The sequence below is a fragment of the Triticum dicoccoides genome, chromosome 1A, assembly GCF_002162155.2.
Source record: "Triticum dicoccoides isolate Atlit2015 ecotype Zavitan chromosome 1A, WEW_v2.0, whole genome shotgun sequence".
NCBI lineage: Eukaryota > Viridiplantae > Streptophyta > Magnoliopsida > Poales > Poaceae > Triticum > Triticum dicoccoides.
The window spans coordinates 570,457,246-570,470,985 of record NC_041380.1 but is presented as its reverse complement, the minus strand read 5'-3'; the positions used below and the strand labels follow the sequence as shown (position 1 = coordinate 570,470,985).

Here is a 13,740-nt window from a genome sequence, read left to right as displayed (position 1 = left end):
GACGGCCTTTCTACGCCGACGGCTTTAGCTGGGTCGTCGGGGTATGCCCATCTATGCCGACGGCCCGTCGGCAACTACGTTAATTCTGGTAGTGCATGTCCCCATTGTTATTGACGTCGGCGGTGGAAGTGACAAGTGATTTCAGATCCGGCCAACTGGTTACGGCGGGCGATGGTCGATGGCCGGCCTTCTCCCTCAGCTCCCCTCCCCTCCGGCTGTCCCCTTCGTGTACGTCCCTCTCGGCCCGAGCTTGCCCGCGTCCCACTTTACACTTTTGTAACAAACGTTTACACTTTTGTGTTTTTTATTCTGAGATTGATAAGGTTGCAATTTGCGAATAGATCGGCGAACTCGGGCAGCAACATTATACGTTTCGTCGATGGAGCTTGATGGAGATTCCGGCCAAGGACCCTTACTTCTTATAGCAGGCAACACAAATCCGGGTCGGCCACTCAATTGCCTGGAGTTGGAGAAGGACACGGACTGCAACTTTCCATCCAAATCATGACAGAGAAGCACACCGGAGATTGGGAAGGATACGGTGGAAGAGGCCGGAGAGGACTGGCAGCGTCGGACAGCAAGCGTACGATAGCCATCGTTGCCGTCGGGATGGGTCGCCGCAGCGGCATCCTCCTCATCCTGATTCTCTCCGCCCTCTCCGTCGTTGCCGGCACGGCCTCGGGGTTCATGCTGGTGGGTGACAGGTGCGCCCCAGGCTCGCAGTTCGCGTGCGGCGCCGAGATGCGCTGTGAATCCTGCTCCCCGCTCGCCGGGCCCCTGCTCCGCCACCTCGTACACCCTGTTTGCAGCGGTGGCCTCACTGCCCGTTTGCATACGAAGAAACAAAGGAGACGCGATTTTTTTTACCGAATCGTTTTCCCAGATATACACTTACATAGGGAGTGCGGGTTCATTTTTTAAAAGGAGAAGTAGCAAAAGGGCCTGTGCGTTGCAACGGAAAAAGAAATCATAATCTCCAATGACAATGACCACATTTTGCTGCATCACCAAGATACAATACCACTCTCAATTTCTTGAAATCATGAACATTTTTTAAACTTGTGTACATAATTGAAAACGTGAACATTTTTTAAATTCGTGAACACTTTTACAAATTTACAAACATTTTTTAAAGTCAAGACCAATTTTCGAATTCATGAATATTTTTATACTATTTGCATACATTTTTAAAAAATGTGAACATTTTTTTAAACAATTTTATTGAATCGTCGAATATTTCTAGAATCGACGAACATTTTTTTGGAAATGTGTGGATCAATTTTTGAAAGTCACGATTTTTTTATTTAATGAACACTTTTTAAAATGCATGATCATTTTATGAATGAATGAACATTTTATGCAGAAAAGGCGATGCCAGTAATTCCATATAACTATTAGCAGCACATCTACCCTGCATGAACACTGAATTCCATTAGCAGCACGTCTACCCGGCACCAACACTGAATTTTTGGGGTGCGCTCTATACTCCATTCTGGCTTCAACCATGAATAAATGGATCATGTATTGCTGGAAATTCAGAAATGCAATGTACTCTAGATAGTAGTTTCCAAGGTAATCCTGAAACACAATATTGCCCCAGCCATCCATCCAAACCTACAGGCATGCAGAGTAATACAGCCAGCAGTTCCTTAACCATAATCACATCGGCCTTCTAGACTAATTAACAAACTCCCGCCCTCGCCCCCGGCGGTGGTGTGGAGGTCCTTACCTTCGTAATTTTCGTATGCTGCTCGAAGTTTGTTCATGCTAGCATCCTTGGGTATCGACTGAAGTTTGTTCATTCTTGCATAGACTGAAACTGTATGGTGAGTTCCATATCTTTGGATTCAGCTACTTTTCCCTGTGCTGTGTCTGCATCTTGTGGGTACCTATAGGATACTTTGGGGACAAATCGGTTGTTGTAGCTACTGACTGATTTTCAGGTATGCTCTTGCATAACACTTGCAAGCGACAACTGAATTTTGGTATGCTGTACTTTCCTGTACTACGTTCTGGCATCCTGAAATTCAGAATTTGTGATGCATATACCCTAGCCACCTAGTAATTTCCATGGAATTCAGAAGTCGATTCAACATGGTTACAACTGAGTTCTTTCACCATAACCATTATCCAACATCTACCCTGGCTAACATAGAAATTCAGAAATGACAGTGCTTCCAATTGGAACACATAGCTGCAGGTTGTCTCCAGCCAGCAGCTCTTTCACCATAACCATCAGCAACTAGATACACCTGCCTTCCATCGAGGCTAGCCATCAAACGCCGGTGGATACGAAGTCGCCCTCGCCCCTCAAGGTGGCATCAAGGTCGTTCACCTCGGCCACGCCGGGCGTGGCGATTCTATCGACGACCAGCTGCGCCACGCAGTCCCTGGGCTTCACGGCGAAGTCGACGCCGGAGTGGTTGAAGAGGATGACGCCGACGGTGCCCCGGTAGTCGGCGTCCACCACGCCCGCGCCCACGTCGATAGAGTACTTCCACGCCAGCCTCGACCGTGGCGCTGCAGTAAAAACATTCTGACGTGTTCGTCAGGAGCACGGCACCGGCGGGGTGGTGGGATCATCGAGGAGGAGGAGGAGGAGGAAAGGGGCGCGTATCGATGCGCGCGTAGGTGCCCTGCGGGACGGCGACGCTGATGTCCGTATCCACCAGAGCGTTGCCGCGCGCCTCCGCCGCGCCGGAGCTCTCTGTGAGCTCGTGCTCACCGCGCCCCTGGCCACGTCGCACCGCGCCCACGCGACGCCCAGCCCGCGCGCTGCTCGCCCTCGCCGGCGCCCTGTGCTGCTGCCTCCTGCTGCAGCAGCCGCCAGCGCACGCCCCGCGCCGCCCACACTGGCGCCCCTGGCCGCACCCGCCTGCAGCTCTCCCTGACAGCGCATGGGCCCGCCGTTCCTGGCCGAGCCCGCCTTTGGTCGCCGTTGGCCGCTGCTCCCCGCGCTCGCCATCGGCCATGGGCATGGCCGTGCGCCTCTGCCTGTGCGCGCGCGTGCACAGACACGGGTGGCCACCTGGTGGGTGACAGATGCGCCGCGGGCTCGCAGTCCCCGTGCGGCGGCGGGATGCGCTGCGCCTCCTGCTCCCAGACCTCGTCCACCCCGTTCGCCGGTCTACGTATACGAAGAAACAGAGGAGACGCGATTTTTTGTTTTACCGAAACGTTTTTGCCCGAGTCAGGGAGTGCGGGTATAATTTCCGGAAAAGGCAAGGTCCTTTTTGCAAAATTACCACGATTGGTGTGCAGGCAGAAGCAATATATGCTTTATTATTACGTAAAGATAAAGATAAAGATTTTACTTAAATGGTACGCTAGTTCATGTCCTTATTTGGTTCTCGTCGCTGTCGGGGAGGATCTTGGCTTCACCGTTGTTGCTTGTGGCGCCATCTGCTCTCTGCTTCTTGGGTATCCGGAAGTGTTCCATATATACAAAATGCATAAACAAGTATGAAACCAAGAAGGTGCTGAGTCTGTGTGACGCCCGGATAATTAAGCTACAGTAATCCCATGTTAACGATGTCATGTCACCACGATTACTGTTTTTAAATCTCGCGTTAATTCGAAACCGCTTCAAAATTCAAATTTAAATTAATGGCAAACAACAAAAGTTTTTAAATGTGAAAACAAAAATGTTCGGGCGGTGCCATATTTTGCTTAAGTAAATATGGTGTAATAAACACATTTTATAAAGTGCCTAGATAATTTAAAATGATTTAAAACGGGAATGGAAATAAATAAAAGGAAAAGACTAAACATGATTAAAACAAAAACAAAACAAAGTAAAAGGACCCCCTCCCTAGCTGGGCCTTGGCCCAGCAGGCTACTGGGCCGCCAGGCCGGCCCAACCGCGCCCGCTACTACTCCCCACCGGGAGCCAGAAACCCTAGCCCCTCTCCCCCACTACCCCGACCCCCACTCTCTCTCGCTCGCTCCCCCACTCCCCCCGATTTCTAGATCGGGGCAAACCACCCCCTCCCCCAATCGGCCCGCTCGTTCCACTCCCCCTCTTCAGGATCGGGGCGTTCGCCGCCGCCGCCGCCCGAGACCGCGTCGCCGGAGCCGCCACCGTCGCTCTCCACCTCGACCTCCCCGTCCTAGACCGCCCGCACCGGACCGCTTCTTCCTCGACGCCTCCACCTCCTCGACCGGATCTGGGTCGCGCCTCTGGCGCCCCCGACGCCGTCGCTGCCCATCTCCGCTGTCGCCTCCTCGTCTCCTCCTCGCCGGGCGCCAACAAGCCCCGCCGTCCCCTCAAGTCCAGGCGCCACCCCACCTCGTCTACGTCGTCGGCGTGAACCAAGTCAAGCCGGAGCGCTCCGGAGCCGTCTCCCTTGATCCATCCCCTCCGACCACGTCGCCTGCGTCGCCGCTCGATCTGCACACTCTGGTTGCCCCCGACGCGTCTGAGCACGCCAACAGCTCCAGGGTGAGCTCCCGTGGCTACTCCCCCTCTCCCCCTCCTCGATTCACCGCCGTAGGCCGCCATACGTGTCGTCCGGTCTCCGGCCAGTGGGCTCAGTCACCGCGACCGTGACCGCGCCCAGCCCGCTTCGCCGTTACCCTGCGGCGTGCGCCCCGACGCCCCTGTACGCACCCATGACCGCGCCCGCCGGCGATGCTCTGCCTGCTGCTGCTCCCCGCCGTGTGCGCGCGCACGCCACCCGCTGTCGTTTCCGTCCCGCGGCGCGGCCCGTCGACGCGCAGCCTTGGCCCCCTGTGCCGCTGCTGTCGCTCCTCACTGTGGCCGCCGGCGCCGAGCGTCGTTCCCTCCCTATCGACCTGGGTGGGTGCCCAGCGCCCGCTCCAGGCGCCCGCTAACAACAAACCCGCTAAGGCCCCCAGGGGCCTATGACAAGTGGGGTCGTCCCCTAAAACGTTTTAAAAAAAGGAATAAAAAAAAGACTTAAAAATATATATAATAATAAATAAAAATGATTAATTAATTAAGTAATTAATTAGGTTTAATGAATCCTTATTAGATTAACCTAATCACTAATTAAACTAATTAATCTGTTTTAGTTAATCTTAGTCGATGACAGTGGGACCCATGCGTTAGTTGGACCCAGTCAACTGACTGTTGACTGCTGACATCATGCTGACGTCATAATTACATTTTCTAATTAAATTAATTCTCTTAATTCTAGAAAATGATTAAATCCTTTTAAAATTAATATAAAATAAACCGTAGCTCGGATCGAAAAACTTTGTACATGAAAGTTACTTAGAACGGCGAGACGAATCCGGATACGGGGCCCGTTTGTCCGCCACACATCCCTAGCATAGTGAACCTGCAACATTTCACCTCCGGCTCCTCTGCCCGAAAACGCGAAACACCGGGAATACTTTCCCGGATGCTTTCCCCCTTCGTCGGTATCACCTACTACTGCGTTCGGGCACACCTAGCACCGCGTATTGCCTCGTTTTGTTTGTGATACTTTGTTGGCTCTGTATTTACTGTTTCTTCCCCCCTCTTCTTCCCCGGTAGACCCCGAGACCGGCGCTGATGCCACCGAGTACGACTACATCGATGACGACCCCTCTCTCTTGCCAGAGCAACCAGGCAAGCCCCCCCCCCTGATCACCAGATATCGCCTATTCTCCTCTATACTGCTTGCATTAGAGTAGTGCAGCATGTTACTGCTTTCCGTTAATCCTATTCTGATGCATAGCCTGACATTGTTGCTACAGTCAATGATACCTTACCCGCAATCCTAAATGCTTAGTATAGGATGCTAGTTTATCACCATTGGCCCTACATTCTTGTCAGTCTGCCTTGCTATACTATTGGGCCGTGATCACTCGGGAGGTGATCACGGGTATATATTATTCATGCATACATACTATACAGATGGTGACTAAAGTCGGGTCAGCTCGAAGAGTACCCGCGAGTGATTCACGGATTGGGGGCTGAAAGGACCTTTGTCCCGACGGCCCTTTGTGTGGATCTTTGTGGCGGAGCGACAGGGCAGGTTGAGACCACCTAGGAGAGAGGTGGGCCTGGCCCTGTTCGGCGTTCGCGGATATTTAAAACGCTTAACGAGATCTTGGTATTTGATCTGAGTTGGCTACGAGCCTATACGCACTAACCATCTACGTGGGAGTAGTTATGGGTATCCCGACGTCGTGGTATCAGCCGAAGCACTTCAGACGTCAGCGACGGAGCGGCGCGCGCCGGATTGGACTGGAACGCCTGCTAGGCTAGGTCTGCTTCCGGCCGCCCTCGCAACATGCAAGTGTGCTATGGGCGATGGGCCCAGACCCCTGTGCGCTTAGGTTTAGACCGGCGTGCTGGCCTCTCTGTTTTGCCTAGGTGGGGTTGCGACGTGTTGATCTTCCGAGGCCGGGCATGACCCAGGAAAGTGTGTCCGGCCAAATGGGATCAAGCGTGTTGGGTAAGTTGGTGCACCCCTGCAGGGAAGTTAATCTATTCGAATAGCCGTGATCTTCGGTAACAGGACGACTTGGAGTTGTACCTTGACCTTATGACAACTAGAACCGAATACTTAATAAAACACACCCTTCCAAGTGCCAGATACAACCGGTGGTCGCTCTCTCTCAGGGATACGAGGAGGGGATCGCCGGGTAGGATTATTGCTATGTGATGTTACTTGGAGGACTTCAACCTACCCTCTTCTACCTGTTGCAAGACGAAGGTGACCAGAAGTGTAGTCTTCGATAAGACTAGCTATCCCCCTCTTATTCTGGCATTCTGCAGTTCAGTCCACTGATATGGCCCTTTACACATATATCCATGCATATGTAGTGTAGCTCCTTGCTTGCGAGTACTTTGGATGAGTACTCACGGTTGCTTTCTCCCCCCTTTTTCCCCCTTTCCTTTCTTTCTGGTTGTCGCAACCAGATGCTGGAGTCCAGGAGCCAGACGCCACCGTCGACGACGACCCCTACTACACCGGAGGTGCCTACTACTACGTGCAGCCCGCTGACGACGACCAGGAGTAGTTAGGAGGATCCCAGGCAGGAGGTCTGCGCCTCTTTCGATCTGTATCCCAGTTTGTGCTAGCCATCTTATGGCAACTTGTTTAACTTATATCTGTACTCAGATATTGTTGCTTCCGCTGACTCGTCTATGATCGAGCACTTGTATTCGAGCCCTCGAGGCCCCTGGCTTGTATTATGATGCTTGTATGATTTAGTTATGTTTTAGAGTTGTGTTGTGATATCTTCCCGTGAGTCTGTCACAAGTTGGTATCAGAGCCGACTGCCTGTAGGAATCCGCCTTCCACACTCCTTGGCCGAAGTCGAGTCTAAACATTGCAAAAACTTTTACTAACATGGTTGTGTGCCTTACGGGCCCACGTCGCCATTGGGTGGTACTAGGATCTTTTACTCCTCGACCCTTACTCTGGGACTCTGATCTCTCCTCTATTCGGGTTAAATGAAGTTTACTAAATCTAACATTAGGATCTCGTTATCACTTTCACCCGGAGAGCCCCTTATTACTAATGATCGTCTGCTGCACCAGAAGACCCTGAAGATACTCTCCGCTGTAACCCGAGAATTTGTGTCCGTTGCTTTTGCAATTCCCTACCACCAAAATATCCCTATGGATAAATACATACATCTGTCGTTCTTACTTTTGTTCCCAGTTGATCTTGTCATTGGAAGATACCCTAAAATTCTCTCTATTGATCCGAGAATACTTTGTGCCTACTGCCTTGCAGTTCCTTTCCACCGGAATACCCCTACGGATAATTTCTCGCCCTTATCGAGTATCCACTCATCCCCAGTTGTTCATGTGTTTCACAATGGTCTTCGAATTACTATTCGATCCTCCAAAATTCCTCAGTAGCTTATTGCTCTGCAATACTTGTCAGCTTGCATTATGGATGCTTTCCATATGTCTGGCAATATACGTTAGTATCCTTAGACACCGTCATTTCGATCCTATTGATTCAACATGTGTGCGAATGCATACAATCATCAATCGACCCTTTTAAATTATCTTTCCGGCTCAGACGTCATTCTGAACATGAGCTGGTTCTGGACCAAACGATTCGTCGTCAATTGTGCCGCTGGTCTATCCAACTTATCCATCCTTGATCAGAGTGTCTGCTTCTGATCCCTTGTATTGGAAATCATAATTCCTTTGTTATCTAAGCATCGAATTATTCAGATGTTCTATAATCTGATGCCCGTACAATCTTTCTTCCTCTGATTGAGTACAGATACTCACATCAGCTCCGTTGTGGATCGCCCAATCCATTGTTGGATTTCATCCGACATCATCCTTCATATTCAATAACCTTGTGAGCCTTTCCACGGGTGTATATTGCCTTTGGTAAATTGTATCCTCTGCTTGGCCAACCATGCTCTGCTTTCGAGCTTGTGTATTTACTTTTGAAACTTGTGGTATATGTTCTAAGAAGCCCCGTTGGGTTGAATCAACGCCTTCCCTAATCAGTGAGAACCTGAAAGTTTTCACAAGTCATACTCTTTCGGTGTTCTACCAGATAAAATTCCAACACTACAGTTATATCAAAGCGAGAGGTGAATGAAATGATATGCATTAAAGAAGTGGGAGTCGACCTTGAACCTTTGTGTTCATGCCCATGGACACGATGTAGATCCTACCATGGGAGCTTCTTGCGATAATAGCTATTTCCTTGATATAATATCCTTTGGTATCGGAGAATTGATCTTTTGCAATTGTGGTTCCGACCATATGTTCTTCTTTGATCCCATTTCTCGGGCAAGTTTAAGCACTTGTCTTCTGTGGATCAATACACCAGTCCAACCTCTACTTTGATATGTCGTCGAGTATTACCTCCGGTATATCAAGAATACCCCAGAACTACCTAACTTCTTATGAATTCTTCATCAACTATTATTCTCGTCGATTCCATTTTTCCAACGGGTTCTGAGTTGTTAGAACCCCTCAAGGACACCGACAACTGAATCGAGTCCACAGTGCGATTCAACAACTCTTAGTAATCTTCATTGCTTATGAGTTTGTACTCGATCGTGTCATTCCCAGTTGATTGACTACATCATCATCTTCAGGCTGACAGCTTGACCATTCTACCTATGTCCTTCATCCTCGGGACACAATCCCGACAGTGCTCTAAGCTTACATCGAACTTTCACCATCATATTGTTTGTCTTGAGAGACAACTCTAAATTCTGAGATGGCATCTTATCTATAGTTATAATAGACTTTTTCTTCACCATTTCCTTGGCTTGGTGTCGTCGCTGATTGATTACATCTTCATGAAATCTCTCGACAAATGTGTTGTGATCATCATAAACCTTATGAGCTCTTCCAAGATGTCAATCGAATTCATGATGAGAAATACCATCCTTGCCCTCGATGATTTGTCTTATCATCGGCCAGTTTATTGCCTCCCCTCCAACACAAACATGATCGTGTTTTGTGTTATACCTTGAGTTCCTTGCTATCCAGCGTTTGTTCTTCTTTACCTTGGAGTATTACCATCTTTTATGTCAAGAATGTTGTGAGAATTTCACCACCTCTTAAGAATTCTTGGTATAGTAATACTTCTTGCCATCTCCGCTCATTCCTGGGTCCCCGTGTTGATTTTAACCGGGATACCAACACGTGAACCGTGCTGCTTGGATTTTGTACTTCTAGCAACCCTATTGCTTTGAAGTGAATGGGCGATAATTTCATTCTAAGTCTTTCGATAATTGAATCACCATTCTAAACATTGATCATGCTACCTAAGTCCATATTATGGGTGCATCTTTCAACCAATGTTTACTTGTGTAGGTTTTCCTCGAGCATGCATCATTATAACTTTTGATCTGGAAAATGGTATCTCCTTGTTTACATAATTGTGGAAATCCATCCGTTTGGAATTCTCGATGAATTGTCGCTGAGCCCATCAGCCACCCCCTCATCCTCTCCTTGGTTTAATGATGATGAATCCTCGTCTTCGAACTCACTTCCATAGTCATTTCCCGAGAATATTACATTGTCATCTCGTCAGTTGGTGTTGAACCTTTTCTTCTCAAGCATCCTGAGCCCGAGGTATCCTAACACTAATCAGATATGAATCCCGGTTAGATATGATGGTTGGAACACATTTTCCAAGAGTTATAACATTGGTCTTTTTTTCTGACTCGACAAGGTGATGTCATGCCTAGCACACCTGACCGGAGGACCTATTGTTATAATTTTCCTTTTAGCAATGCTATCCATTCTTCCATGAGGAAATTGTAAGACTTATTCTACAAGCTGTTCCTGATGGATCCTTCGAGTATCCAAAGTCTAATCTTTACCCAGTGACCATGTCAATGCTATCTCGAAGCATGTCTGTGATACTCTGATTTTCAACAAGAACATTTGAAGCCCGATGCTAAATGTTTCTTGCTCAGTTATCCAAACACCGTTGTATGGGTAATGTCATGAAATTTTTCTCTCCTTACCTAAAGGGTTTTCTACATTATATCCTGTCATGGATGTCATGCTCTGCTTATCATTGGGAAGGATATACCCCTGAGATATCTGGTAATCATATTTTCCTTTCCATTATTTGGTTTAACCTTTCTGGTGATCATTATGGTCTAAGCAGTATTAATTTCCTGCTTATGTAAACCCCTCGTGTACAATTTTGTCAGTAAGACCCTATTGCTTTTGTTGATAGCATTCCGGTAACCACCGATGGACGAGAACTTTGCCTATTTGTCCGCCTCGTTCAACGAGCAGGAAAATGGTTCTCTTCGTCCCTCGCCCTTGGTATCGATGTTGTTGCCGACATAACTGATAGGCTATCCTCTGGCATGCCTCGCTTACATGATCGTGTAAGACGTCATCACCTTCCTACTTTTAACCCACATGGTGGGCCCATAACCCACAGTTCCACATGATCGAAACCTGACTCTCCTGTACACCCCCTGTTTCCAAAGTTATTCCTCGCGCGTGGCCTCGTATGTAATTCACAGGCCACCTGCCTAGTAATCTATTCTGGTATCAAACGCAATCCTTATTCCCATTGCTCTAAACCCCTTTCACACTTTGTTTCAGGCATCGAGCGATTGCCTACCCGCTCGAAACTTCCCGTAGTACCTCCTTACTTTGGTCTCGATATTTTCTTAAGTTTCAACTCGAGAGTTACTTTCTACCACATTCCTTGAGTTATAAACCAGATAGTCGACCTTGCAGAGGTCCGTTTCTCCCGGAATGCCCACCCCTTATTCTTTTCCGTAAGTACGATGAAAATCCCGAAGAAAGGATGTGTACTACATCATGATGACTTGAAGCAGAAAAATGAAGACGTCAACATAATGGATCGACCGCTTCGAGAAGAGCAACCAAGATTCAGAACGCTCGTTAGAATTTCGTAGCCAAATCCCTTCCCCCTCACTTCCCCTCTTAAATCTCGGGACGAGATTTCTTGTAGTGGAGGAGAATTGTGACGCCCGGATAATTAAGCTACAGTAATCCCATGTTAACGATGCCATGTCACCACGGTTACTGTTTTTAAATCTCGCGTTAATTCGAAACCGCTTCAAAATTCAAATTTAAATTAATGGCAAACAACAAAAGTTTTTAAAAGTGAAAACAAAAATGTTCGGGCGGTGCCATATTTTGCTTAAGTAAATATGGTGTAATAAACACATTTTATAAAGTGCCTAGATAATTTAAAATGATTTAAAACAGGAATGAAAATAAATAAAAGGAAAAGACTAAACATGATTAAAACAAAAACAAAACAAAGTAAAAGGACCCCCTCCCTAGCTGGGCCTTGGCCCAGCAGGCTACTGGGCCGCCAGGCCGGCCCAACCGCGCCCGCTACTACTCCCCACCGGGAGCCAGAAACCCTAGCCCCTCTTCCCCACTACCCCGACCCCCACTCTCTCTCGCTCGCTCCCCCACTCCCCCCGATTTATAGATCGGGGCAAACCACCCCCTCCCCCAATCGGCCCGCACGTTCCACTCCCCCTCTTCAGGATCGGGGCATTCGCCGCCGCCGCCGCCCGAGACCGCGTCGCCGGAGCCGCCACCGTCGCTCTCCACCTCGACCTCCCCGTCCTAGACCGCCCGCACCGGACCGCTTCTTCCTCGACGCCTCGACCTCCTCGACCGGATCTGGGTCGCGCCTCTGGCGCCCCCGACGCCGTCGCCGCCCATCTCCGCTGTCGCCTCCTCGTCTCCTCCTCGCTAGGCGCCAACAAGCCCCGCCGTCCCCTCAAGTCCAGGCGCCACCCCACCTCGTCTATGTCGTCGGCGTGAACCAAGTCAAGCCGGAGCGCTCCGGAGCCGTCTCCCTCGATCCATCCCCTCCGACCACCTCGCCTGCGTCGCCGCTCGATCTGCACACTCTGGTTGCCCCCGACGCGTCTGAGCACGCCAACAGCTCTAGGGTGAGCTCCCGTGGCTACTCCCCCTCTCCCCCTCCTCGATTCACCGCCGTAGGCCGCCATACGCGTCGTCCGGTCTCCGGCCAGTGGGCTCAGTCACCGCGACCGTGACCGCGCCCAGCCCGCGTCGCCGTTACCCTGCCGCGTGCGCCCTGACGCCCCTGTACGCACCCATGACCGCGCCCGCCGGCGATGCTCTGCCTGCTGCTGCTCCCCGCCGTGTGCGCGCGCGCACGCCACGCGCTGCCGTTTCCGTCCCGCGGCGCGGCCCGTCGACGCGCAGCCTTGGCCCCCTGTGCCGCTGCTGTCGCTGCTCACTGTGGACGTCGGCGCCGAGCGTCGTTCCCTCCCTATCGACCTGGGTGGGTGCCCAGCGCCCGCTCCAGGCGCCCGCTAACACCGAACCCGCTAAGGCCCCCAGGGGCCTATGACAAGTGGGGTCGTCCCCTAAAACGTTTTAAAAAAAGGAATAAAAAAAAGACTTAAAAATATATATATAATAATAAATAAAAATGATTAATTAATTAAGTAATTAATTAGGTTAATGAATCCTGATTAGATTAACCTAATCACTAATTAAACTAATTAATCTGTTTTAGTTAATCTTAGTCGATGACAGTGGGACCCATGCGTTAATTGGACCCAGTCAACCGACTGTTGACTGCTGACATCATGCTGACATCATAATTACATTTGCTAATTAAATTAATTCTGTTAATTCTAGAAAATGATTAAATCCTTTTAAAATTAATATAAAATAAACCGTAGCTCGGATCGAAAAACTTTGTACATGAAAGTTACTCAGAACGGCGAGACAAATCCGGATACGGGGCCCGTTCGTCCGCCACACATCCCTAGCATAGTGAACCTATAACATTTCACCTCCAGCTCCTCTGCCCGAAAACGCGAAACACCGGGAATACTTTCCCGGATGCTTTCCCCCTTCGTCGGTATCACCTACTACTGCGTTCGGGCACACCTAGCACCGCGTATTGCCTTGTTTTATTTGTGATACTTTGTTGGCTCTGTATTTACTGTTTCTTCCCCCCTCTTCTTCCCCGGTAGACCCCGAGACCGGCGATGATGCCACCGAGTACGACTACATCGACGACGACCCCTCTCTCTTGCCAGAGCAACCAGGCAAGCCCCCCCCCCCTGATCACCAGATATCGCCTATTCTCCTCTATACTGCTTGCATTAGAGTAGTGCAGCATGTTACTGCTTTCCGTTAATCCTATTCTGATGCATAGCCTGACATTGTTGCTACAGTCAATGATACCTTACCCGCAATCCTAAATGCTTAGTATAGGATGCTAGTTTATCACCATTGGCCCTACATTCTTGTCAGTCTGCCTTGCTATACTATTGGGCCGTGATCACTCG

General features: G+C 49.5%; 2 protein-coding genes across 2 annotated transcripts in view; both read right to left on the bottom strand.

The window, feature by feature from the left end:
• Positions 1-2,150: 2,150 nt before the first annotated feature.
• LOC119355675 (deoxyuridine 5'-triphosphate nucleotidohydrolase-like) lies at positions 2,151-2,978 on the bottom strand. Its single transcript, XM_037622518.1, has 2 exons — positions 2,620-2,978; positions 2,151-2,522 (listed from the first exon to the last, which is right to left on the bottom strand). The coding sequence occupies exons 1-2, from the start codon at positions 2,976-2,978 to the stop codon at positions 2,276-2,278; spliced, it is 606 nt and encodes a 201-aa protein (XP_037478415.1). The 3' UTR covers positions 2,151-2,275.
• Positions 2,979-3,254: 276 nt separating this feature from the next.
• LOC119291443 overlaps positions 3,255-13,740 on the bottom strand; it is a 99,490-nt gene continuing 89,004 nt past the window's right edge. The window contains exon 4 of the mRNA XM_037570198.1: positions 3,255-3,488. Within this exon, the coding sequence (XP_037426095.1) occupies positions 3,332-3,488 (157 nt within the window). The 3' untranslated portion in view covers positions 3,255-3,331. The remainder of the gene's footprint in view (positions 3,489-13,740) is intronic.

Coding starts and splice junctions, on each gene's coding strand:
- LOC119355675 (XM_037622518.1), bottom strand. CDS start 2,978: ATGCCCATGGCCGATGGCGAGCGCGGGGAGCAGCGGCCAACGGCGACC. Junction 2,523..2,619: donor CAGGGCACCTACGCGCGCAT/CGATACGCGCCC, acceptor TGTTTTTACTGC/AGCGCCACGGTCGAGGCTGG.